The sequence below is a fragment of the Cottoperca gobio genome, unplaced genomic scaffold (assembly GCF_900634415.1).
Source record: "Cottoperca gobio unplaced genomic scaffold, fCotGob3.1 fCotGob3_242arrow_ctg1, whole genome shotgun sequence".
In the NCBI taxonomy this organism is placed as follows: Eukaryota; Metazoa; Chordata; class Actinopteri; order Perciformes; family Bovichtidae; genus Cottoperca; species Cottoperca gobio.
This window is the reverse complement of record NW_021166867.1, coordinates 15,198-43,157: the sequence shown is the minus strand read 5'-3', so window position 1 is coordinate 43,157 and position 27,960 is coordinate 15,198. Positions and strand designations below refer to the sequence as shown.

The window sequence follows — 27,960 nt, the reverse complement described above, 5'->3', positions numbered from 1 at the left end:
CGTTTGCAGTTGACTAAAATATGCTCCATATCTTTTTGCACTTTATCCAATATGTGTATCCTGTTCAATAAATGTGGACCGTGTTTGTCCCTCGACGTAGTCCCAGTTTTTAATGTTGACCCTCTGTGGATGAGTTTGACACCCCCGGTCTACTGCTTGCTTTGTGCAGTTTCTCCTCTGCTCGGTTTTGTGAAGGGTGGGACCCCGCCCCCTACACACACACATACACACACACGTGTGAACACACTTTAACCTACAGTCAGAGACAGAGGGGAGAACTAAAAACAAATCCGCTGCTAAATGTTTTACTTTAAAATGACACAATATAATTATTTATTACTTGTTAATCATGTTAAAAAATGTCAGCTCAAAATTGTCTGAGCCATATTGCGTTATCGAAAGAGCCATATATGGCTCGCGAGCTATAGGTTCCCGACCCCTGCTCTAGAGGACCTGATTTCATCATCATTAGAAATACCTTTTCTACAGTCAGTGTTTTAAACAGGAAACTAAAATAAGCATTCAGGTGAAACATTTCATACTTTCTGTTGTTCTTTAACCTATCTATGAAAGGTTTGTACTGAAACAATAAAATCGTTTTGGCAGTTGTTTACATACACTGGAATAATCTGTTAAAAATATTAACATACAATCAGTAATCAGATTATTACCGTACCATCAAAATTTACTTAAACTTACTTACACCAAAAAAAACTAAAAACAATACCGAAAAGTGATCAACTATCCATCTTTCGGTTTTTCTCTTCATCCCTGAACTTGAAAATGTTCAGGTTACAGTTGGAAATTGAGAAAAATCACACGTTCAGTGCAGTATTAAAATATTATAAAATAATTTCCTGTGGCAGAGTAAAAATGTATCTGATTACTGACCAGCTGAATGTTTTATAAAGTTTAGTTTTCTGTCTTCACTGATGTTTCTGTAGTTATCTGTACTTTTACTGACTGATGGGATCATTTTATCATTTTATTACAACACTATTATAAATACATTTAAAAAACAACACATCATTGTGCAGCTGGTTCACATGCTTCAACAAAAGACCTGATCCGCTCCAAGAGTCTGAAAACGTTCAACAAGAGTCACTGTGAAATCTACTGAGGACAAGATCTGGACCAGGACCATGTCTGAACCAGGATCAGGACTGAACCAGGACTGAACCAGGGTCAAGATCAGGTCCAGATTTCCTCATACAAAATTAACCAGATTCAGACATCCAGCATTAGATCAGGTCTGGATTACAAAGTGTCTGAAACTGAGTTATTAACCCAGTTTGTGGTATCCATGACAACGAGTTACTGCAACACTTTGACCCGGAAAGTGACTCGACCCAGAAACTTGTCCCGCTCATCATTGTTAAGCAGGTCCGAACCCTCCACTTTACACTCCACCGTGTGCTCCATGCTAAAGTCTTCTTCAGACAACAGCAACTGCACCGCAACCAGAGGCTGCACGTATTCCGGCTGTCAATACAGATAGAGGGGGGGGGAGAGAGAGAGATGGGGGTGTTAATAATATGGATGGCAAAAGCAGAAACTCAAAAAGGTGTTGAAACATATTGTGTGTCAGTGTTTCCTCATTTGTTTCAGTGTTTCCTTCTGTGTGTCAGTGTTTCCTCCATCTGTAGGTTGTGGAGGTAAAGCTTCATGAGGCTGCGGAACATCATCTACGAGTCCAGCAGATATTAAAACACAGCATTTCAGAGTAGTTGAAAATACTGTTAAATGTTAAAGCTGCATGTGATTATAAAGTGGTCTGTCTGTGAAGAGGAGACTTGTGAGGTCAAGTTTATAGTTTATAGGTCGGGGACCCTGAGAATACGGACACAAGTTTGCAGCACTGTTTAGCCTCCTTCCCAACCAGTTTACACAGCACCAATGTCTTCCTTGGGTTTGTGGTTTCATATGATACCAGTGTCTCTGAAGGACAGTATGTCACCAGCTGCCGATGATTATGTGCACCATGTCCTGCCTTCTTCTTTTTTTTTTTTAAGTTATATTTTCGGGCTTTTCATGCCTTTATGATAGAGAAGTGCAGATTGTGAACGGGGGAGAGAGAGAGGGAACGACATACAGCAAACGCCACAGGTCGGACTCGAACCAGTGGCCGCTGTGGACAAGGACTAAGCCTTTGTATATGGGACGCCTGTTCTACCGGGACGCCCCGCCCTGCCTGCTTCTTCTTCTTCGTAACCTGTACAGTCTGTAAAGCACACTGAGACAAATGTATAATTTGTGATATAGGGCTATACAAATAAATTTGAATTGATTTGATTTGATTCTTCGTCTAATTCTGTGTATGTTGCTTGAGAATTAAATGCGTTTGTGTTTACAATAAAGATGATTGTGAAAAATAAACACTTTAAGTTGGTGGAGCTTTTAGTTATTTAGGTTTTCTTTGTTAAAGTTTCTAGTTCAGAGACATTTGTATTAAACACATTAACTAAATAATAATAATAACTTCAAACTTAGCACACAGTATTTACTTACATGAGCTTTCTTGCCGTAGTACGGGAAAAACATTTTATCCAGACGACCTTCTGATGGGAAGTACTTAATCTGTAACAGACTGTCTCTCTACCAGAAAAATATATTTATTGGAATATGAAGAGATGACAGAGGATAAATTACACATCAAACTATTTCTACCTGCTGGGAAACACCCAGCTGAAAGTTAAAAACATAAAACTAGAATGTATTTTTAAACTCAAATATCTATAACAACAAACATCACTAGTTTATCAAATGTATTCAGCTTTCAAGACTGAGTTATACTTTTATAATTTTGTGTATTTCAGGATATTTAACTGTTTATTGTTTCTCAGTCAACAAGTTGCTGATAATGTCGCTTCCTTCAGCTTCACAGGTGCATTATGGGATAGCTGTTTGTGTATCTGTGTTACCTTGGCAGTACAGTTGATGTAAGGGTCTCCTTGGGGTTTCAGTCCGATGACCTGCAGACAGACATTCATCATTAGGCCTATATACTTTTGTTTATACTTTCATAATATGTATATTTAAAATGATTTACAATGACTTCTTAGTCATGATTATAGTCCCCTAACCTAACCTGACTGCAGACAGACATGATTAAAGGTTTACTGTGTAAGATATGGCAGAATTTAAGCTTAAAACAATGAACTAACATTATCAGCACAGTGTGAAGAGGTAACAGTGTTGACGTTAAAGACGTCTATGTGTTTTGTTGCAGAGATATCTCCTGAAGTTAGCATGCTAACAGCTAGCTGCGCTGCGTCCAGTCTGTAATACCACTTGCTCTTCTAGAGGTGATAGTGAGTCACTGTAGTCTGCCTCAGTACAGAGAGAAGAAGTACAGCTGCCTGACTGTAGATATTACAGACATGATCCTGTTTGATAGTTTGTTTATTGGATTTCATTCAAAGTGGCAGAAAGGAGAAAACCCCGCGCACCACCTCTCTTCGTCCTCACAGCTGCAGGAGGATGTTTCTCTGAGTGTTTATCTTTTGGCAGCCCCGGGAAACGGGATAGCTTCAGTTAGCTGGTGTTCAGCCACAGCACCACTGCAGACTCCCTGTTGTTACACAGGTCCAGCAGCTGTGACTGCAGGGTTGGTACTGCTGAGCTCAAGTCTCTCTGACCGCTGTCTGGATCTCCGTCTGACTGGAGCTCCGTCTGACTGGGGCTTCGTCTGTCGACCTCTCTCCTCCCCGGCTGGCTGCGCCGCCACTAGGAAGATGAGGCGAATATTTGGTCGTTTTCTAGTTTCTGCCACTTTGTAGTTAGTTAGTAAACAGAGTAAGGTAATGTCACACAGACCGCAGCCCCCCCCCCCCCCCCCCCCATCAGTTCCCAGTAAACACAGAGGATCAACCTAAAGAATATCAGACCGGAGATCCAGAGTTTCAGTTTGGTTGAATTTTAGTTTTGCTGCAATGCTCAGTGACTGACAGGCATCACACAGGAGTAAATCCAATACACAATATAAAGAATACATTAGAATACATTAAATATGCCAAACAACTACAACTAAGATATGAACATTGGAGATGGTATGGAGCCAGTTTAGAGGTGAAATACTGCGCCCTGTTTCTGTGAAGCAGCTGGCTCAGAACTACACATTGAACCTTAAAGAAGGCAGTGAACATGATATAAGAGACAAAACTGACTCACATGTTTTTACATGCAGTGATTAATGTGATGGTTCACCTGGTTTTTAATTTTCATATTTAATAGATTAGTACTGTCAGGGTGCACGTCACTTTATTATACATTAACTTTGGCAGCAAATAAAACTGCAATAATAAGATTCAGAATGAGGTCTTCGTGTTGTCCTTATCAAGTGCTGACACTGAAGCTGCAATGAATTTTAAACTCTAAACATCCTGACCGACTGAAAGAGAAAAGTTTTACTGACCCGGTTCATCTTAATGAGGATACATGGTTTTCCCTCTGCAAATCCAAAGCTGGTGTCGGATAGCCCGGAGCACTGACGCAACGTACTGCGTTTGAACTGACAAACTTTCTTTATCGGCTCGTCATCCTGTTCAGTGTATTCACCCACCAGACACAAGTCGTTACGCTCCTGAACACTGTCATTATAATCTACAGAGAAAAACAACAACAAAAAAATAAATCAGTGTCAACCGGACATTTTATTGTTAAATCAAAAGGCTTTTCTCAATTCTCAGTCTGGACATCCTCGACTCCTTGCGTCTTAGTCCTGCCCACGGGAGATGCGAGGAGGGGAGGCGAGGAGAGAGAAGTGGAGGCAACAGGCATTTAATTAAATGAGAAATCCTTGAAAATAATGTAGGCTACAGACGCAGGCGCCCAGGTGCAGTGACAGAGGGGCTGTTACAGATTGTGGGGGTAATTATTTCATAAAAAATAAAATAAATTGATTTAAACATGAAATAGCCTCAGAAACGCTGAATAGCAATAACATAAGGCTACGGTTTCAAAATCAAACAACACATTTATTAATCAAAGCAGTCACATAAGAACGTAGCACTATCAAAGACTAAATATATTACACACACAGCTACACACCTACACACACACATTTACCATCATGACTCACATGTTTACATTATGACACATGTTTAAATTATGACTCGCATGTTTACATTATGACTCACGTGTTTACATGTGTGATTCCTTTTGACTTTTTGGTTACAGTTCTGTCTCATAAAGAGTCTTTGCTAAGGAGGTCAAAATAATAAGGTTTTGTTGTATTTTGTGTGGGGAAGGTCTGTGTATGTGTCATTGGGACTTTGAAGTTGGTTGGTTGTTTTGCCTAGCTTTGTCTCCAGCTCTTGCTCACTTTCCCCAGGCTTCCCTCTTCCCTGACCTCCTCCGATCATCCACTAGATACCCTCTCTTTGGTAACCTGCCATGCTCCCAGCTTCACACCTGTTCATACTTTCCTCATCAGCCCTGTAGTTTATAACCCGCATTTCCATACCATGAAGACCATCAAAGTTTCTGTGTGCTTCTTGACTTTAATTTTTAAGCAACCAGAACCTGAACCTGACCCCGACTCGGACCCTGTACCTGCACCGGTGTGCTTACCTGACTCCCTGCATTTTGCCCTACTCCATTTCTGATATCCTGTGGATTTAATACAAATGCAGTTTTTGGGCTGAGAGTAGAGCAGAACGGTGTCACACATGACGTTGATCAATATATTTTTGAAATAGTGACAACCTTCAAGTTTTGTGCTGAAACTTCCCTTTCACTAAATACAGGATGTGTATTTGTACTCACTCTGCAGGAGGTCTTGCAGTTGTTGGATATACTGGTTGTAGTTTGTCGGTTCACTACGGTTAAAGGAAATTTCAGCTGTGTGAGGACGAATCACCAAACCTGTATAAAAAATATTGTTTTAATTATGATCAATGACCAAACACTGAAAATAGAACGACTGAAACTTCATATATCTTCTGGATAGTTTCATAGCACGTTCAAAACACAAACAACACTAAAGTTTAGATTAAAATATTTTCTTCAAGATGGACCTGTCCAAACGATCATTATGGATGTGAAGTAAACAGGAAGTGTCATTAAAGAGATAAACCTGTGATAAGGAACGCAGGAGGTTTCAAGTCTCTGCAGGTTAACTTTCATTGAAATGACCTAAGATGAACGATCAATCTAAAAACTATTGAGTTGTAAGATGATCATCATGGAAATGGACTAAACAGGAAATGTGGTTAAAGGGTTAAACATGTGAACCTGGGATGATGAACTCACCTGGACTGGCCACTCGGTCCTGATAGCGGGGGATATTTTCATCCAGAGTCTGTAACATCACCCACATGGTGAGACAAAACATTCCTGCCAGAAACGCATAGAAGACGAGGTAGAAGAGGAGGATCTGACCTGAGGGAGAAAATTAAAAAGGACTTTAAACACAACAGGGGAAACAAACACTGAACATCTCTTTCTCTGCAGTAACACTTCCTCTCTGTGTATCCGTATGTTGGCTTTTTCTTCTTAATTTCAGGAAGCCACTGTCCAATCAGATCACTCCATCTATTTAAGACTATTACCATTAACTACATTAACGTTTAACTAAATTATACATGTAACTAAATCATACATGTAACTACATTAACATGTAACTAAATGATATATGTAACTACATTAACATGTAACTATATTATACATGTAACTACATTAACATTTAACTATATTATACATGTAACTACATTAACAAGTAACTAAATCATACAACAACTACATTAGCATGTATTTATATTACACATGTAACTACATTAACCCTTTAACACCTAAGCCTCAAAATTTCCGTCTGGACTATTTTGCTTATTTTGACTGTAAAAAGTGTGAGTAAGTGCTTTTGCCCATTTTTCAAGAATACCTGAAACTTTCAATATCTGGCAGTTATTTACAATTTATTGCATGTTATAAAAATGTAATAACAGTTTAAAATAAAGAAAAATACAAAAACAGAATTTAATTTTAGAGGTTTAGTGAAAAAGAAACTGCAATTGTACATCAATAAGAGATTTGGCATGTTACATTTAAAATTTCAAATGTATAAAACTATTTACAGTAAAAATGTTAAGTCTTTTACTCTTAAATGTGCAAAAACAGGCCATAAAATGGGAACTATGTACAGGCGTTTTTTTCCACACAGGGTAATTCTCTCCTCTCTGACAGTCCCTTAACATGCAAAGGCCTTGGTGGTATTGCCAGTGACAGTTCCTGTCTGGCTGCAGAGACAGGCCCACTTGATAGTCCTCACACTTCCAGGCAGTGCTCCTCTTGCAGAGTTTAGAGCTTGAAGTCGGTGGTGTAGCCGTTCATGTCAGCAAGCACAAAACTTCAGCCCCCACTTTGTTGGCTTGGCCTTCATGTACTGCTTGATGCTGAGCCTGGCCTTGGTACCAACCATCCTCTTGTCGACTGCAAAGTGCTGTCTTGGGTGGTAGATGGCCTTGCAGTTCATGCATATCATTTCCATGAGAGGTCTGACCCGGTGGAGGTGGTCACAATCCTTGGTGCCCTTTTTCTGATCATTTTCCTAATTTTTCTCTGGGTCACTCATATAAAGATTAGATAAAATGACCATGAACCGGTCTGGGGACATGAAGGTGGCAGTGAATGACACATGGAAAATGGTTTGCTTGCCAAAAGTCGCTCAGCTTCAGTAGTTGTACAGCATGTACAGCAACATGCCTAAGAAACTTCTTCATTTCTTCGTCCAGATGAACTTTGTCCCTCTCTCCAGGTTTTTGGTTGCATTCTTATTTGTGTTTTCACAGAGGAGTTTGAAAACTGCAGCATCAAAGTGGGAAAAAATGTCACCTGGTGCTGGGTATCCCATATCAAGACGGAGTTGGACACCTGGGGTGCATTTGGGGTTGAACCTCGGTGGTTGAGGAACTCCATCATCGGGCTCACCTGGTCCTCGTTGCCATCAGCCTACCTGCCTCCTGTCAAATCAGCCACTCTGCAGTATATCTCCTCTGATTTTCCCTCTACTCATCGTCAGATTGTTGTTTCCACTGCAAGTGGTAGTTGCCTTCAGACCTAACCTTGTACTAGTACTAACATCTTGTCTTCCTGTGCTCAGAACCAGCCTTCTGCCTGTCTGTCTGCCTGCCTACCTGCCTGCTTGTCTACTCCATTCTCCAGCACCTCATACATTCCTGTCTTCTTGCCATTAAATCCTCATAAACCTCCTTGAATTCTATTTGTCTGTGTTCTGCACCTGGGTCCGCTCTGTACGATTGTGACAGAACAATCTGACCCTAATGGACCCAGCAGACATGGACACAGCCCAGCTCCGCCAAGCCCTAGTAACCCAGGGTGCTCTCGTGGGACGGCATGGCTGCGCCCTCGATGGAGTCATGGAGGCGATACTTGGTCTATCGGTCAACGTCAACCAGATTGGGACTCAGCTGGAACGGGTCTCTACTCATCTGAATTCCACTGGAGCCCAGCCGGGCCCTCCTGCTCCTGTTCCTCCTCCAGACCTGCCAGTTCCCCAGGCTAGAGAGCCTCACGTTCCAGCCGGAGCGCTACTCCGGAGACCTGGGAACGTGTCGGGCCATCCTCATCCAGTGCTCCCTCGTGTTTGAGCAGCAGCCCTTCACCTATGCCTCAGACAGGTCTAAGATAGCTTATGTGATGGGGTTACTGAAGGGGAATGCGCTAGCATTGGAATCAGCAATATGGGACAGTCTGTCCCCAGTAAGCTCCTCATTTACTAGCTTCACCTCTGAAATTAGGAAGGTGTCGTTAAGGGGTTCTGAGGCGGCCAAACATCTATTTTTGTAGACGAATATGCTGTGGAATTCAGAATTGTAGCTGCGGATTCTGGGTGGAACAATGAGTTGCTGCGGGGAGTGTGATAATGTGAAGGATGTGTTGGCCACCAGGGATGACTCAAGCAGCCTGGATGAGCTGACCTCCCTAGCTATAAAGCTCGATAACCGTCTCCGTGAGCGTCGTCAGGAGAAGGCTAGCCATGCTCTGTCTACGTCCTCTCACTTCACTCCGGCCCACTTCCCGAGAATGAGCCCCGAACCTCTTTGAGTCCCTCGCTCTGCCACCAGTTCTTCTACGCCCACCTCACCTGGAGCAGAGCCCATACATCTGGGTCAGGCCCACCTGGAATTCAACACTCCTTGGTCACTTCGAGTATCTGGTCATGCCATTCGGGCTAACCAACGCCCCCGCCGTTTTCCAGGCCCTGATGAATGACGTCCTCCGTGATTTTCTAAACCGAACTGTTTTTGTCTACCTCGACATCCAGATTTTTCCCGGGAATCTTGAAGAGCACACCCACCATGTTAGGCAGGTTCTCCAGAGACTCCTGGAAAACAAACTATTTGTCAAGGCCGAGATGTGCGAGTTCCGCGTGAGCTCTGTCCGCTTCCTGGGTTACATCATAGAGAGTGTGCAGGTGAAGACAGACCCGGAGAAGATCCAGGCAGTGGCAGATTGGCCCAGATCATCGTCCCGGAAACTGCTCCAGTGGTTCCTTGGCTTCACCAATTTCTACCGCCGGTTCATCCAGGACTACAGCCGTGTTGCAGCGCTTCTTACCCGGCTCACGTCTCCCCTTTTCCTTATTCCTGGTCTCCTGAGGCAGAGGCCGCCTTCTTAGATTTGAAGAAGCGCTTCACCTCCGCACCCATCCTCATCCAGCCGGATCCTTCTCGCTAGTTAGTATTGGAGGTTGATACCTCGGATATGGGGGTTGCGGCAGTTCTCTCCCAACGCTCAGCCACGGACCAAAAACTCATCCCTGTGCGTTTTTTCCTGTTGTCTGTCCCCAGCAGAGAAGAATTATGATGTCAGAAATCGGGAGCTCCTGGCTGTTAAGCTCGCCTTGGAGGAATGGAGGCACTGGCTGGAGGGATCAGAACACCCGTTTATGATGTTGACGGACCATAAGAACCTCTCCTACATCCAGATGGCCAAATGCCTCAACTCCCGTCAGGCCCGCTGGGCTTTGTTTTTTGGGCGCTTTAATTTTACACTCACCTTCCGTCTCTGCACTAGGAATCTCAAGGCTGACGCCCTCTCTCGACAACATGTCCCTGACGGTGCTCCTACCAATCGACACCATCCTCCCCTTGTCTTGTATGGTGGCGGCTGTGACTTGGGAGATTGAGTCCATCATCAGAGAGGCACAGCGGGCACAACCAGATCCAGGAAACGGCCCTCCTAACCGTCTCTTTGTACCTGATTCTGTCTGCTCCCAGTTCCTCCTCCTGAAGCGGCACTTCTGGTGGGCCACTATGGACCTGGATACTCGTGGTTTCGCTGCGTCACGGCCAACAACCCTGTTACTTGGAGCACTCAACTTCCGTGGATTGAGTGTGCACACAATTCCTTGTCCAGTGCAGCCACTGCACAAGGACTTGTCAACCACCTTTGTTCCTGTCCCAGGAGGCTGACATCAACGTTCCTTCGGTCCAAGCCAATCTCCGTTACGGTTGTTTTTAACCTTTATAAGTAATTTGCTCACATCAATACCCACATTAATACACACCCTAAGTCATTTACACACATTGCGCATAACATACTTTATAGAATTGAGTCTCTGTGTTTGGCCTTTGGCTATATACTTTATCCTCCAATACATAGGATGGAAAGGCTGAGAGATGAAAAGGCCACTGATTCTCAACCTACTTGACACCTACATGTAACAAAATCATACATGTAACTATATTAACATGTAACTATATTAACATGTGTAACATTAACATGTAACTAAATTATACATGTAACTACATTATAAATGTAAGCACATTATAAATGTAACCACATCATAGATTTAACCACATTATAAATGTAACTACATTATAAATGTCATGTTTTAGGGACAGCTTGTTGAGGGTCACACGCAGCCTGAGAGAAACGTTGCTTGACAAGACAACTTCAGCGGAACAAAATCCCTCAGGTCCATGCTGTTTGTAGAGAGGCAGAGATAAAAATAAACACACTGAATCGTCTTTGTAGAGGAAGCTATGCAGTGCATTATGGGAAATTTAAATGTGCTGAATTAGTGTGTGTGTGTGTTTGTAGGAGTCCATTACATTTCTCAGTTCATGCCAAGAACCCTTTTGAAAGGAGTGGACGATATGGCTTCAGGAATACACACGCACACACACACACAGACTACGTCGAGCCATCTTTTTGTTTGTTCGATTTTTGTCGGTCAGTGTGCATTTATTATATTTATATTAAAAAACAACAACACATGAACAGTGTTTCCCACAGGTGGTCGTAGTTTTTAGATATAAATAGTGATAACAAGGCATTAAAGCCGGGGAGGGACGACTAATTCCACGGACCAGGAAAGAGGTGAGGTCCGGGTCGGACCTGCGAGCCACCTTTACCCCGGCCATTCCTAGCCAACCTAGTGCTGGTCAATGGCTCACTGCCACCGAGGAAATGCGCCTGGCGAGGTCCAGCCAGCACCGGCGTCCCGGTCCTCCCAACCGCCTATTGGGAGGAGTAATGAGGCTCATCTGCGTGCAGTCAGCGGGTGGATCAGTGTTCCTCCACCAACAGACCTGTGTTCCCTCAGGCTTGTTAGGTGAGGATAACAGTGAGTTTTTATGCGATGTGTTTGTTTAGTTCAATGTATGATTAACTATACTATAATATACTTTATAATATATATATATATATATATATATATATATATATATATATATATATATATATATGTATATATGTATATATATATACATATATATACATTAACATATAATGTATATACATACATATATAGATAATAAAATATATTACAGTATAGATTTAGTTTTTAGTAAACCTATATATGTATACATATATACATATATATATGTATATATATATATATGTGTATATATATATGTATACATATATATATATACATATATATGTATGTATATATATATATATATGTCAGAAACCTGCAGTATAAATAATTAATACATCTGTTATTTAACAATAATCAGCTGTTTATAAATTCCAACACAAATGAAAAGCAATGACCTACACACACACACATCCCTACTCGGCTCGGTTCGCCGTTAAACTCCCAGCAGCAGGAATCTCAGCACCGGACCGAGTCGGTCTGTGAAGCCCCTCATGATCGACAGACAGACAGACAGACAGATAGACAGACAGGGTAAGACGGCCTGTCTTACCCCAGCTGCGGGCGGTCCGGCCCATAAACTCTCCGGTCCTCGGGTTGTACATACAATCCTTCCAGGATTCCTTCGTTTCTTCCTTCTTCTCCTCCTTCTTCTTCTCTTTCTCCCCGACCTTCTCCTCTTCCTTCACCGCCTGGTTTGTCTCCTCTTTCGGGTCCTGGTTCTGGACCTCTGTGCTGGACGACATGCTGGCTCAGGGCTAATTAACTGTGAGCGGGCTAATAGCCAGTATACCGATCCGTTAGATCAGAGAACGGAGCTCGGTCTGTGGCTGCACACACACACACACACACACACACACACAGACTGCTGCAGAACGAGGCGCATGCGCACTACAGACAGCCGTGATGCTGCGGAGCTGCACACTTCTGTAAAATAACCACATTATAATAATCCTTTAAATCATATTCATATCATATTTTAATGAAAAGTGGTGACAGTCAATATGTAAGAAAACCTCCACAGTTAGCCGTTATACACACACACAATATATATATATATATATATATATATATATATATATATATATATATATATAATACAATATAATGTAATGTCTTGTAAAATAATGTAATGACATGCAAAGTACTATTATGTAATGGAAAATAAAATATATTAAAATATAATGTAATACTATAATATATAAAAACCAGTGTATCTGTAGTATTTATGACGTTTTGATGTTTTAATGAAAATATAAATATTAAAAATAAAATGCTGCATTCTGACTGTATAACAGAAAGAAACAGCAGCTCTGAAATACATTTACATACAACTGAATAAGAAATTATGTAATCACAGCAGTCACATGACCACAGGGAAGACACGTCATTGGATAAAAGCAGGGCGAAGTGGAGCTGATGTCACACACACAAGGAAGGAGGGAGGAAACAAGGAGGGAGGGAGGCACGTGAGGGGGAGGAGGAGAGAATACCAGGAGAGAAAACAAGGATTGAGGGAGGCAAATGAGGGGGAGGGGGAGCAGAGGAAACAAGGAGAGGAAACAAGGAGGGAGGGAGGCACGTGAGGGGGAGGTGGAAGAGAGGAAACAAGGAGTGGAATCAAGGAGGGAGGGAGGCACGTGAGGGGGAGGATACAAGGAGAGGAAACAAGGAGGGGGGAGGGAGGGAGGAGGAGAAGGAGAGGAAACAAGGAGGGGGAGGGAGGCACGTGAGGGGGGAGGAGGAGGAGAGGAAACAAGGAGGGGGAGGGAGGCACGTGAGGGGGGAGGAGGAGGAGAGGAAACAAGGAGAGAAAACAAGGAGGGAGGGAGGCACGTGAGGGGGAGGAAACAAGGAGAGGAAACAAGGAGGAGGGAGGCACGTGAGGGGCAGGAGGAGAAAATACTAGGAGAGCCTGAGGCTCTCTGGAGAGGAGACTCCTCACCAACTACACCCAGGGAAAGGCTGATCCAGACCCAGCGGACCCGTTTCCAGAAATCTACCTGAGCCCAGGGCTGGGAGAACTGACCGGCCCCCTGCTCAAGGTCACTAACTCAGCAAAACTGTCGCTGTACAGATCAGACAAAACAACTTTCTATGCGAACTGTGTGAAAAGCATCAATAGAAAAGGCATGTGCAGCAGACCCTCTTCTGTGTGGAGTAACAGACTGGGTGGAGAAAGCGGACCGGGCCCACAGTGGAGGATTTTATATAAACCTCTCTTCAAAACATGGACTGCCGACCTTCAGTGGATAATTTTACATGGTGCTATCGCTTCTAACGCTTTCATCTATCATTTCATTTAATCCTGCTGTTTTAAATAATGGTCCATTTTGTAATCTACGTGAGAGTGTCTTCCACGTTTTCACTGAGTGTAAGAGTCTCACGGGTTTCTTCTCTCTTTTAACATTGTTTTTTAGTCTCTGTGTGTTTTTATCATGGGAGCTGCCTACAAAAAAGATAACAAAGAAAAGTGCCAGCTCCTAAACTTCCTCTCAGGAGAAGCCAAAATGGTCATCTACATAATTAGAAAGAATAGAGAGGAAAACAGAGAAGGGCTAAAGCGAAAGCAGTGTGGCTGTGCAACATCAGAACAAGACTGGCTCGAGTTCAGGTTTTATAAACATATAGGAGACATAGACACTTTTAAAGAAAGTTGGTGTTTGGTGGTGTATTATCTGTTCCGTGAGTGGTGATGAATTACACTTTGCACAAGTTTTTATTGAACAGTTTTTTATAATTTATTCTGTTAATCCTTTGAAACACAAGCTATGCAAACCCCTTTCTGGGGCGCGGCATGATTCGGGGGTGGCCCATGTTGTCCTGTGGTGTTGTTTCGTGCACGGCTGGGTGTTTCTTTGCAGTGTTTCTGGGGATCGATTTATTTGGTCATTTGGTGTTCCAGCTGTTCTTTGAATGTTTTTGTTTTTTGGTTACTGCGGGTCATTGTTTTAATTTTCCCCTTCTTGATCTGTGAGCTGAAATGGTTTTTGTGTTGTGCATCGGGTTAGCACACGTGTCGGGTTGGGGGTGGCTCGTGAGGGCCGGGTGTAATGGAGGTGGGGAGGGGACATGCTATGGTAATGATATTGTTAGGGATGGTTATTTTTGGCCGTGATTTGGATCGGGCAGTACATTTGATGTTTGGAATCTTTGCTTGTCGCTGTGTCGCACTCGCACATAGCATGCATCATTCTGCCGGTGATGGGTGGTGTGTGTGGGTGGGAAAGGGTGGCGAGTGGAGATTTTAGATGTTGGATGTATTGTTTGGTTCAGATCGCTGCTGGGATGGTTGTTTTTGATGGTGTTGTAGTTGTGGCGTGTGTCTTTTTTTCATTTTTGTCGCACTGGGTGCACATGTGTCGTTTTTGGGCCATGTGTGTGGACCTGATGTGGGGGTGCAGGAACTGTTTGGTCCATGGATTGAGGGTGGGGGGAGGGGGATGGTGATTTGTGGTGATCGAGAACGGGTTGTTTGATGAATGATTGGAATATTGAATGATGGAATGAGTTGATTTCCGGGGGTGTGGCGGGGACACACTCACACAGGGTGGCTTTATGGGTCGATGCGAGTCATTTTTGACCCATGTTGTGAAGGGTAGTGATACATAAATGATTGTTTATGATTTTTGAATTGTGATGATCAAGGGTTAAATGTGTATTCTTTGTTTTAAGCACTTTATTGTAAAATAATTGTACAAATGAAAAATATGTAAATAAAGTTTTTTTTTTTTTTTTTATCAAAATCTCTGTCTCTCTCTGTCTCTCCCCCTCACTCTCTCTCTCTCCCTCGCTGTCTCGCTCTCTCTCCCTCACTCTCTCTCTCTCTCTCCCTCACTCTCTCTCCTTCACTCTCTCTCTCTCTCTCCCCCTCCCCCTCCCCCTCCTCTCTCAGCAGCAGGGGGAGGAGTCAGCAGGGTTAGGATGCTGTCAGGTTGCCGTGGTTTCAGCCGCCTCTTGTTTCTTGTGGCAACTGTCGTCGGGGATGTATGTATGTGCAGCTGAAGGGTGTGTGTGTGTGTGTGTGTGTGTGTGTGTGTGTGTGTAAGCCGTGATTCTTACAGCTGTGAGGATATATGACGAAGTGAACGAAGGGAGGAATGAGGTGTTGAAGGGTGGATGTGGATTAATGTCGCTGCAGACGAGAATCACAGCGAGTCATCATTTTCCTCTGAGCTGCAGAGATCTGTGAGGACGACAGAAAGCATCATCACTCCATCTTTGTTTGTGCACAGCGAGGACTAAAGGAGACACTGAAGGAGGGAGAGAAGGAGACACTGAAGGAAGGAGACAAGGAGACACTGAAGGAGGGAAGAAAGGACACACAGAAGGAGGGAGACAAGGAGACATTGAAGAACCCCCTTAAGGAGACACTGAAGGGGGAGACAAAAAGACACTGAAGGACACCCTTAAGGAGACACTGAAGGAGGGACGAAAGGAGACATTGAAAGAGACACTGAAGGCGGCATGGAGGGAGTTTGAGTCATTGCTGGTCCTCTGGTAAGCCTCCTCTTCTTTATTTGGTTTCATGTTTGTTCTTCTGGTTTTTCTTTCTCTGTTGATAATCTGTTTGTCTTTGAGTTGCTGTTCAAAACACATCTGGTTCCTTCACACCTTGTTTCTATTTCAAACAGCAGCATCTCATTTCAACATGGCTGCCATCTTCGATTAAACCTGAGAACAAAGTTACAGATTTTTTTAAAAGTACACTTTATTTAAAGTCAGACTCTTATTTTGAGAGTTGACAAGTATAAACAATAACAAACATCCCTGAACTATTTGTATTCATGTTCAAACAGGCAGGAGCTTTGTGTTAAACATTAATCGGATCACTATTATTGATGAACCACAAACAACCTGTTTTTATGTCAGCTCAAACTGTAAAAATAAACCGGGTTTTTAGATCTACTAACTAAATGTAATATATTTTGCTTTCTCTTTTTATTGTAGACATATTTTCAATACATTAATGGCACAACTTGATTGATATATGAATGAGGTGTGGTTATACTCGAGGGTCAAATGTCATCATCAGAGTTAAACTTTTACAGTTAATGTTAAGCTCAAGGTTTTGAAATACAAAAACAAAAGAAATCTGGATAAAATTAACTGAAAGGAGTCAAGACAAGTTTAATTGTTTATTAGTAAAATTAACTCTCTAGAGGAGAGAAGTTTTTGATGTTGGGTAAAAACCCAGTAACAGGTCTGATGCTGAAGGTGTGCCAGAGTTACTAAAGACACTAGACACTAAACATGGGTGTTCCGGTTTCTGCGATGAACGACATGTTTCCTTGAAACAGTTTAAAACGGGCTTGGACATACATTTTCACTTGTTTGGTGGATGTTTCAGAGGTGTTACCCAATCAGCTACGTGTGATAATGATAGATCTAATACACATTATAAAATAATGACCCAAAACATGTGACTAAAGAGTGACGGACGACTCACGTAACTAAAGAGTAACAAACGGGTCACATGACTAAAGAGTGAGGAAAGACTCATGTGACTCACAGGTGATGAGTCAAATCAAATCTAATTTATTTATATAGCCCAATATCACAAATTACACATTTGTCTCAGTTTGCTTTAAAGACTGTACAGCATACGACACCCTCTGTCCTTAGACCCTCACATCAAATGACTCAGGTGACTAAAGAGTGACGAGCGACTCAGGTGACTAAAGAGTGACGAGCGACTCTGGTGACTAAAGAGTGACAAGCGACTCAGGTGACCTGTGACAAACATGTCACACAACTAAAGAGTGACAGAAGAGTCACACATGTAAAGAGTGACGAAGAGTGACGAAATCTCACGAGAGGAAGGCGTTTGAAGTGAGAACGGGTTAATGAGCTCATATAGATGATCAGCTGCCGTAGTTTTAACCTTTGCATATCACAACAGGGTGTTAAACGCACCACGGTTCCCGTTAAAATGTTTTCTATGTTATGTCCTGGCTGAACGTTCCCCAGGTAAGTCTCTGGGCTGGAGGAGGCTGGTGGACTTCTTGTGCTGTCTTTTGCCTTTTTATTCCCTCCCTCAATCTGTGCATCACCATCTCCTCCTTTCCTCCCACCCTCCTCCTTTCCTCTCCCCTTCTCCCCCCTCTTCCTCCTCTCCTCAATTCCTCTTCCTCACCCATTAACAGGAAGCATTACATCATGCTCCTCTGAGAGATGCTGCTGTTGCTAGGTTACCACCAGCTGACTCCCTGTTCCATTTTTAGAAGGATGCTGAGAGACGGAGAGGTGGGGGAGGGGAGACAGGGAGAGAGAGAGAGAAAGACAGAGAGACAGACAGATAGACAGACAGACAGACAGACAGAGAGGCAGAGAGAGAGACAGACAGAAAGAGAGAGAGAGACAGACAGACAGGCAGACCGAGAAACAGAGAGAGAGAGAGACAGATAGATAGAGACAGACAGGGAGAGAGAGGGACAGAGAGAGAGAGAGAGAGAGAGCGAGAGAGAGAGAACGATAGATAGATAGAGACAGACAGACAAACAGAATTTATTGACTAAATATTTTATCAATACACCAACTTCTCACCCTGTAGCAATATTTTAACCAAAACCATGATATTTTCCTAAACCCAACCAAGTTGTTTCCTGTGAACACAGAAGTTTATTTTGAAAAACATTGTATGCATATAACGAGCAGAAACTGGTACGTCCAACAAAGATCACTGCAGGGGTACGTAGAGCTTCATAGTTTGAAACGAAGGGACACTGACCCAGCTGCCGGATTTGACGATTTGGGAGTGTTTTGCAGACAGGGTTCACATGAAAACTGAATACAAAGAGACAACATCAACAACATCTTAATACAACAAATCACACACGTCCATCTAAGACTACAAATGAGCAGGCATGCAAGAGAAGTGCAAAGAGTGCTATATGCTAGTAAGCACTTGAGATGAAGGAGTAAACCTGAAATGACAACCTGAGGACAAAATCTTGAACTGGATGATCATTAGCCCTTCTCAGTACCTGCCTGGTATAAATGTCCAAGAGTGAAACATGAAGCCTACCTGAAATCTCACTGCCCATTTTAATCAAGTCTATTCTTATGGACACATTTAGATTACTAAACCAAGCAATAATATAAAAGGTTCAAATGGATTCATGAAACATCTGTGAAAGAGAGTTATCTTCTCAGATGAAAGGCAAAAAGTTAATTAATCTCAGACTCATACTATAATGAAGGACATAAGCAACACCATCGGGTCTCTGGATTGTAAATTGGTCCAACAGGCGACGAAGAAGGTGGAGGGACAGAAAGCAAGGACGCCGGGTGGGGCAAGGCATAGGAAACCTTTGCTTTAATCAAGGACCTGGCGGGTGGGAGGGTATACATAATCTGAACTACAAAGGCAGCGACCCTGTGACTGTTAACGCCAACGCATCGCTGGATGAGAAACTGACTTGTTTGATTGCTCGCTTTGAGATAAAAAAGCCGAACAGAGATATTCTGCCTCCACCAGCCTCTGCAGACTCGCTTTAGAAGAACACAAAGTGAGACATGTTTTTCAGGTCGTTGAACCTGAGAAAGTCCTGACGGAGTACACGGGACAGTACCAGCTCTTAGGGGTCTTCACTAAGTTCCTAACACAAGCCATCATCGCACAGTGCGGACAAAGTGTCCTGGAGGGGGTGGGACATGTTGTTCAATAGAGATGACAGCTTGGCCATCATTCTCCTGTCTCCCACCACCTCCACAGTGTTCAGAGGGCTCCCCAGGACAGAGCTTAACCAGTCTGTTCGGTCTTCCTGTCAGCGGCTGAGATGCTGCTGCCCCAGTAGACCACTCCATAAAAAATAGCTGATGCCACCAGAGTCAGAGAAGATCTTTGGTCTGCACTCTAAAAGACCTCAGTCTCCTCAGCAGATAAAGCTGCTCTGTCCCTTCTTAAACAGAGCAGCAGAGTTATCTGACCAGTTTACTGTTCAGGTGAACACCCAGGTACTTTTGAGATTTTATAATCTCAATGTCCGTTCCCAGGACGTTAACTGGTGTTGGGGGAGAATGATGGCGTCTCCTGAAGTCCACCACAAGCTCCCTGGTCTTCCCTGTGTTGAGCTGGAGGTATTTCCTCTGGCACCAGAGGTCAAAGTCCTGTGTCAGTTCTCTGTACTCCTTGTCCTCCCCATCAGAGATGAGGCCGACTATAACAGAGTCATCAGAGAACTTCTGCAGGTGCAGACAATCGTGTCCGAGTGACACCCGGGTCCTCACGTACTGTGGGCGGTTGGTGAGGTAGTCCAGAATCCAGCTGGTGAGGTGCTGATGCCAGGTTGACAAGCATCAATGAGGACTGCGTGGAGAAGCTTTCCACCTTTAAACCCTGATCACAGGGGTCTTTTCCAGCTCTGTAGCAGACAGGAGACTCTTCAGAGGGTCTTCAACATCACATAGAAGATCATAGTTCTGATATGCTGCCCTTTGTCCTCCCTAGAAGACACCACCAGCTCTCCCACTGCCTCTGAATAGCCAAAAACATTTTAATGACTCTTTTCATCCTGGTCACCAGCTTTTTGACCTGTTGCTCCCTGACAGCAGCCAAAGGACCATAATAATTCAAGTCCTTAAATGGACCACGTACAGAGTCTGGATTTGTAGGTGCCAAACTGTAAAAGGTGCCATTTTGCCTGCTGCACTGCCGAGGTGTCCTTGAGCAAGATACCAGACCCCCACACTGCTCCCCGCGCGCTGTATAGCTGCCAACTGCTCCTAATACTAGGATGGGTTCAATTTAGAGTTTAAATGTCACTGTGTGTGCTGTGTACAAGTCTGACGATTAAAAAGTTGATTTACCTTAAACGCCTTTGACTCGTACTCTTTAGACTCCTACTGTTTAGACTTGTACTCTTTAGATTCGTACTCTTTAGACTCCTACTCTTTAGACTTATACTCTTTAGACTCCTACTCTTTAGACTCGTACTTTTTAATCTCCTACTCTTTAGACTTGTAGTCTTTAGATTCGTACTCTTTAGACTCGTACTCTTTAGACTCGTACTCTTTAGACTCATACTCTTTAGACTCCTACTTTAGACTCATACTCTTTAGACTCTTACTCTTTAGACTTATACTCTTTAGACTTATACTCTTTAGACTCCTACTCTTTAGACTCCTACTCTTTAGACTCCTACTCTTTAGACTCATACTCTTTAGACTCCTACTCTTTAGACTCCTGCTCTTTAGAGTTGTATTCTTTAGACTTGTACTCTTTTGACTTATACTCTTTAGACTCGTACTCTTTCGACTCGTACTCTTTCGACTCCTACTCTTTCGACTCCTACTCTTTAGACTTATACTCTTTAGACTCATACTCTTTAGACTCATACTCTTTAGACTCTTACTCTTTAGACTTATACTCTTTAGACTCATACTCTTTAGACTCCTACTCTTTAGACTTATACTCTTTAGACTCTTACTCTTTAGACTTATACTCTTTAGACTCCTACTCTTTAGACTTATACTCTTTAGACTCCTACTCTTTAGACTTATACTCTTTAGACTCATACTCTTTAGACTCATACTCTTTAGACTCATACTCTTTAGACTCTTACTCTTTAGACTTATACTCTTTAGACTCCTACTCTTTAGACTCATACTCTTTAGACTCATACTCTTTAGACTCCTACTCTTTAGACTCATACTCTTTAGACTTATACTCTTTAGACTCATACTCTTTAGACTCATACTCTTTAGACTCCTACTCTTTAGACTCATACTCTTTAGACTTATACTCTTTAGACTCATACTCTTTAGACTCCTACTCTTTAGACTTATACTCTTTAGACTCTTACTCTTTAGACTTATACTCTTTAGACTCCTACTCTTTAGACTTATACTCTTTAGACTCATACTCTTTAGACTCCTACTCTTTAGACTCCTACTCTTTAGACTCATACTCTTTAGACTCCTACTCTTTAGACTCCTACTCTTTAGACTCCTACTCTTTAGACTCATACTCTTTAGACTCATACTCTTTAGACTCCTACTCTTTAGACTTATACTCTTTAGACTCTTACTCTTTAGACTTATACTCTTTAGACTCCTACTCTTTAGACTTATACTCTTTAGACTCATACTCTTTAGACTCCTACTCTTTAGACTCCTACTCTTTAGACTCATACTCTTTAGACTCCTACTCTTTAGACTCCTACTCTTTAGACTCCTACTCTTTAGACTCATACTCTTTAGACTCCTACTCTTTAGACTCCTGCTCTTTAGAGTTGTATTCTTTAGACTTGTACTCTTTTGACTTATACTCTTTAGACTCGTACTCTTTCGACTCGTACTCTTTAGACTCGTACTCTTTAGACTCGTACTCTTTAGACTCATACTCTTTAGACTCCTACTCTTTAGACTTATACTCTTTAGACTCTTACTCTTTAGACTTATACTCTTTAGACTCTTACTCTTTAGACTTATACTCTTTAGACTCCTACTCTTTAGACTTATACTCTTTAGACTCATACTCTTTAGACTCCTACTCTTTAGACTTATACTCTTTAGACTTATACTCTTTAGACTTATACTCTTTAGACTCATACTCTTTAGACTCCTACTCTTTAGACTTATACTCTTTAGACTCTTACTCTTTAGACTTATACTCTTTAGACTCCTACTCTTTAGACTTATACTCTTTAGACTCATACTCTTTAGACTCATACTCTTTAGACATACTCTTGACTCATACTCTTTAGACTCCTACTCTTTAGACTCCTACTCTTTAGAACCCTACTCTTTAAAGTTGTATTCTTTAGACTTGTAGTCTTTTGACTTATACTCTTTAGACTCGTACTCTTTCGACTCGTACTCTTTCGACTCGTACTCTTTAGACTTATATTCTTTAGACTTGTGCTCTTAAGACTTATACTCTTTCGACTCCTACTCTTTAGACATACTCTTTAAACTCATACTTTTTAGACCCATACTATTTAGACTTATACGCCTAAGAGTCATACTCCTTTGACTTATGCGCCTGAGACTTATACTCCTTAGACTTATAGACTTACACGCTTTAGAGTTATATGTCTTATACTTATATGCCTTATACTTCTTGACTTATACTCCTTAGACTTATACTTTACTTACTTTATTATTTTATTAATATAATTAATTCAGATTATATTTGTTTTAATACAATATGTCCTGTCTGATTATATCTATTAATATAAAATGTCCTGTCTGATAATTATTTTATTAATATATGTCCTGTCATATTTTATCTTAATTATTATAATTTGCCCTGTCTGATTATATCTTTATTAATATCATTTATATTATTAATACAGAATATATTACATTTCATTTATCTGAATTCTTTGTTAAACGCAACTTACAATAAGTGCAAACAATCATGAGGATACAACTCCAAACAGCAAAAATCTTGGAGGTACATTAGCGTCAAATGGGTAAAATCCTTTAAGTGCAGAACAATAGCTTTAAATAAGCCAAACCAATTCAATTGCTACATACAGAAAATGAGAATATATGTTTATTTATTTATTTATTTATTTATTTATTTGTATTATTATTGGCCACGGTACTGTCGAAACAGGTGGACTTTCAGTCTGCAACGGAAGGTGTGAGGCCTTACTGCTGACCTTATATCAATGGGGAACATGTTCAACCATTTTGGAGCCAGGATAGCAAACAGGCGGGTTTAGTCTGGTTCCCACTCGCAGTGAGCGAGCCGATTGGCTGATGCAGAGCGAAGTGAGCGAGCTGGGGTGTATGGTTTGACCATGGACTGGATGTAGGTTGGGTTGGTTGTCCAGTGTTACACACAGATTCCTTGCAGTCAGGGAAACAACCGAGGTGCAGATGTTGATAGTAAGTTCTTGGATGAGAGAGAACAACAATGTTTAATGTAACCGGCTGAGTTAAAGTGACGGCACAAAATTCGAAAGATGAAGGAGTGAAGTCTGGCAATGAGTAGAGAAAGAAATTCCATCTAGGGGAGATCAGCAGAGCAGGGGGTGAGAGGGTGAAGAAAGAGCTGTGGCGGGAGCAGCTGGGGGGAAGTGTGATCTGCTGTGATCCAAGTCTCTGTCAGAGCTCGGAAGTGGAGGGATTGTTGGGAGGAGCAGCCAGAGATGAACTCAGTCTTGCAAGTAGCTCCCACGAAGACTCCTAGGAAAGACTCCTTTGTATTCCTGAGTCTTCGTCAGATGAGGCTACTGCTTCAAACAAATACTGTTAACTTAAATTTCAGACTTGATCACTTGGGTGGCTCCAGCTGTGTTAGCCACACCCAGATGTCCTGACTGATGCAGCAACATAAACTCACTTAGATATCAAGACGAGCAGTAAACAAAGTACAGTTTCAGCAGAAAAACCTATTAAAAGCAAAAACACTTTAACTTAGTAAACTTAGTAAACAATATCCTCACAGTCTTACAAAAGATCCTTCTAGCTTCAGATGCACTATTATATTGTATATGAGAAATTATATTTTAATTAATATTTGTCCCGTCTGAACCTGCTCTCAGGTGTTTGGGGAGTCATGACGTCTCAGGAGGAGGCGTCTTCCTTCAGGAGGTTTTTTCAGCACGTGGAGGACAGCGGCCTTCGAACATATGATGGTCTGGTGATCCAAAACGCCTCCGACATTGCCAGAGAGAGCGACCGCATTCGCAACCAGACCAACTGGACCTACCTGCAGGAAAAACACCAGAAGAAGAGACGACAGGAGGAAGCCATCAAGAGGTAGAAAATACATATACAAATAAAATGTTAAAATGTTGTGATCGCACAGGATCGATCCATTTGCTCTAAACTCACAGATCTAAAGAGCTGAACTATATCATCAGTAAATGAGTCAGCTTATATTTTAAATGAATTGTGTAATAATAGATAATAAACCAACAAACAATATTTAATTTGTTATTCATTTTTAAACACCAACAAAAATTATTATCTGGTAATAATTCAAATCTATTAATTGTTAATCTTTTCTTTTTTAATCACATATTTGACTTTGGTACATTCAGGATTGGTGAAGATGTTGCCATGGCAACAGATGGGGCGTACTCTGGAAAACATTTCAGGATGGGTTTCATGACGATGCCAGCTAAGCAGGACCGCCTGCCGCCCCCCAGCCAGGGCTTCTCTGTCCGATCCCAGTCCCTACACTCGGTGGGGGGAGGGGACGATGACTGCAATCCAAACCGAAAACAACCCCCACCCAAGCCCAAGAGAGACCCCAACACCAAACTGAGCAGCAGCTCCGAGGCGGTGAACGGAGGTTCAGGAGTCGCCAAGAGAGAAGCTCCGGAGGCCAAAGAGACGTCAGAGCAGGCTGAAGGTGAGAACCTCCCCGACTTATAGTATGGTCAGGTCTTGCTTATTGTTGATTGTCCAAACATGTTTTTTTTCTTCATTGATCCCCCTCTCTTTAAGCTTCATTTATTTTTTTTTAAATATCAAAAATAACAAAATGAATGGCCAAAATACTTGGACAATGGACAACGCTGTGGTGTGTGTGTGTGTGTAAATGACAGGCACGGTTTCTTAGCCTGCTTGCTCGTCGTTGTTTATCAATCTACAGAAAGAAGGGCAACGATAATCGAAATTCTGAAAAATAACATTTGATATAACATTTTAACGTCACTGCAACAAGATAGGCAGTCGAATCAGGCTCCTTAAATCAAATCAGTGACTGTCTTCATGTTTTAACATCACTGTCTTTTGGTCTGCAGCTCGATGCCATCTCTACAATGAGGACTACAAGAAGATGCCTCCACCCAAACCCAAGAGGAACCCAAACACGCAGCTCAGCACCTCCTTCGACGACTCTTACATCCGTAACCATGGTAACAGGAAGTCTTCCTTGCGATGGGACAAGTCTTCATCCCAGAGTCCGGCGTCGAGGGACACGGACGACGAGGAGCCCGTCTACATCGAGATGGTGGGAAACATCCTGCGAGAGCTGAAAGGTCGGGAAGCCGCGGAGGATGAACAAAGCGAGGCGGTGTACGAGGAGATGAAGTATCCAATGTTTGAGGACTTCCTGCAGGACACTCATGTCGCTATCATGGACCCTGAAGCCTGGTCGTCCCGTGGCTCCCTCTGCGACATCCCTCCGCCTTTCCCCAACCTCCTGACGCACCGCCCACCACTACTCGTCTTCCCTCCTGCCCCCGCTCAGTGCTCCCCCAACTCCGACGAGTCGCCCCTTACACCTTTAGACGTCACCCGGCTGCCCGTGATGGATAACGTCTCCTTCAGCAAGTCAGGCGGTGTCGAACATCCGCAGAGCTCCACCCACCACCGCAAGGAACGAGACCGAGATAGAGATCTGCCATCCACCCACACCATCATATCCTCCGGCCGCTCGTCAGCTCCGCCTCTCCACTCAAACCTCTACAAGTCTTCTGGCTCCGCCCACAGTGGTCATGGTTACCCCCGCAGCCAATCAGCATGTCCGTCTCCGGTCAGCATGGGTCGCTCTCTGACTCCTCTGAGCCTGAAGAGGCCACCGCCATACGACGCTCTGATGGCAGAGGGAAGTATGCCTCGCTCGTCCTCTTCTTCTTCCTCATCCTCACACCGCGGGGGGGGGGAGGGCGGCGCTAAACTCAGTAACTCCTCCTCCACGCACGGCTCCATGCAGAACGTGTCGATGAGGTCACAGACTCCCACAAGCCCATTGGATGAACTCAACAACCTGTTTACCTCAGGAAGACAGGTGATGAAAAAAGGGGCAGGGGGCAGGAAGAGCCGCGGGAGTGAAGGTAAGAGATATCGTTCAGTATTGTATTTGTACTACATCATTAATCAGTTTTATATCAGTTTTATATGAGTTTTACCTCACATAGACAGTTAAAGAAGAAAGGGTCAGGAGGCAAAACGATGATATACACTAGGGGTCACTAACAGGCGGACCGCGGTCCGAGTCCGGACCCAGAAGCCGACCTATCCGGACCCGGAACTATAATCAATAAATTATTAAGGGATTTTCAATTTTGACAGGACGCTATTTTAACCAGCGCAGCTTTTCTCATTTTTAAGGCACTGGTTTAGTGGTTCAGGAAACTCACAGACCAATTACATGCGAGTTAAGCTATCCCACGTGATGCTACTCAGCCAATCAAATCTGTGCATTCCAACCGGCAAACATTGCGATTCTGAATACAAACAGATGAGAGGTGAGTGGCGCGAGACAGATGGAAAGATGAGTTAGCGATACAGGGAGAGAAGACGGAGAAAGGGAGAGAAACACAGACAAAGAGACGAGTGAGCGGCAGACATCCATCCATCCATCATTCCATCGTCTACCGATTATCCGGGGTCGGGTCGCGAGGGCAGCAGCTCCAGTAAGGAACCCCAATCTTCCCTTCTCCCGGCCACATCCTCCAGCAGACAGGGAGAGAAAAATAACTACTCATGGCGCTCTCCAAGAAGAGAAAAGTCAACAGAGCTTTCAACCCAGAATGGACTCATTCATGTTCATCCCTCCCACTGGGAGCACAAAACCAGTGTCTCATATGCTCAGAGACCGTGGTGCTCATTAAAAGTGGTGATGGCGCGTGATTACATCCCTCCGGCAAAGACGGAAGTGACAGCAGGATTTTGCTCTGAAGTTCTCTAAACTCGTAAATAAATAGAGATAAACTTTATATTTAAACGTGTACTTATTCATATTTATGAATATTTATAATATATGTAAACATGTCCCTTCCTCACCCGCCGCTCCTGACTGTCCTTCCCCTCCTGGTGGAACACAGAGACGGCAGACTCCACCGCCGCCTCCATGATCAGCTCCGTCTGACACACAAAAGTTTCCATCCAGAGCCTCACGGAGGATCTCCCGACACTAAACCGACCGTGAACCAGTAGTCCGGTTTCGGGACTACTGTAACTCAAAGCCGGCAGTCTGGCCCGGTTCAGCTGTGACTGTAACAGCGGGAGAAAAATTCAGAAACAAACAGTTAGGATAGTAATCTGCTGTTTTTGTATCCAAGATGGCGCTCTGATTACATCCGGTTCTTCTTCTACTTCTTCTTCTTCTTCTTCTTTGGATTCGGCAGAGACGACGCTGCAATGACGTGTTGCTGCCCTCTAACGTTACTGTTAGTTGATTGATCGTTTGAAGACATTTTTTTTACCGACTTTTCAGAGTAAGTCTAATTCTCCAAACACAAAGTATTCTATAAATTTCATCCTGAAACTTGCTCTTATTTATATATTTTGGTCTTGGACATATGGAAAGAACTATATTGGTGATATTCTTTTCTCACAACTTTCTTTTCACTGTAGAAATATTTTTTTGGTTGATCAATTTTTAAGTGAGTTTATTGTCATACACTCACAATTTTATTTGTAAT

At 42.8% G+C, this 27,960-nt stretch overlaps 2 protein-coding genes across 2 annotated transcripts; one reads left to right on the top strand and one right to left on the bottom strand.

Annotated features, from left to right (window-relative positions):
- Nucleotides 1-334: 334 nt before the first annotated feature.
- On the bottom strand, nucleotides 335-12,470 carry LOC115005036 (sodium/potassium-transporting ATPase subunit beta-3-like). The gene is made up of 7 exons (XM_029426821.1): nucleotides 12,177-12,470; nucleotides 6,253-6,381; nucleotides 5,767-5,865; nucleotides 4,415-4,602; nucleotides 2,922-2,972; nucleotides 2,509-2,595; nucleotides 335-1,482 (listed from the first exon to the last, which is right to left on the bottom strand). The coding sequence occupies exons 1-7, from the start codon at nucleotides 12,367-12,369 to the stop codon at nucleotides 1,315-1,317; spliced, it is 915 nt and encodes a 304-aa protein (XP_029282681.1). The 5' UTR covers nucleotides 12,370-12,470; the 3' UTR covers nucleotides 335-1,314.
- A 3,089-nt stretch (nucleotides 12,471-15,559) lies between these two features.
- nyap2a (neuronal tyrosine-phosphorylated phosphoinositide-3-kinase adaptor 2a) lies at nucleotides 15,560-27,404 on the top strand. The gene is made up of 5 exons (XM_029426816.1): nucleotides 15,560-16,123; nucleotides 24,124-24,340; nucleotides 24,625-24,938; nucleotides 25,333-26,367; nucleotides 27,361-27,404. Exons 2-5 carry the CDS (start codon nucleotides 24,138-24,140, stop codon nucleotides 27,402-27,404), a joined length of 1,596 nt encoding a protein of 531 aa, XP_029282676.1. The 5' UTR covers nucleotides 15,560-16,123; nucleotides 24,124-24,137.
- Nucleotides 27,405-27,960: the final 556 nt, after the last annotated feature.

Coding starts and splice junctions, on each gene's coding strand:
- LOC115005036 (XM_029426821.1), bottom strand. CDS start 12,369: ATGTCGTCCAGCACAGAGGTCCAGAACCAGGACCCGAAAGAGGAGACA. Junction 5,866..6,252: donor GGACCGAGTGGCCAGTCCAG/GTGAGTTCATCA, acceptor TTTTTTATACAG/GTTTGGTGATTCGTCCTCAC. Junction 2,973..4,414: donor TCCTCATTAAGATGAACCGG/GTCAGTAAAACT, acceptor GTCTGTCTGCAG/GTCATCGGACTGAAACCCCA.
- nyap2a (XM_029426816.1), top strand. CDS start 24,138: ATGACGTCTCAGGAGGAGGCGTCTTCCTTCAGGAGGTTTTTTCAGCAC. Junction 24,939..25,332: donor GACGTCAGAGCAGGCTGAAG/GTGAGAACCTCC, acceptor TTTGGTCTGCAG/CTCGATGCCATCTCTACAAT. Junction 26,368..27,360: donor GAAGAGCCGCGGGAGTGAAG/GTAAGAGATATC, acceptor GGTGGAACACAG/AGACGGCAGACTCCACCGCC.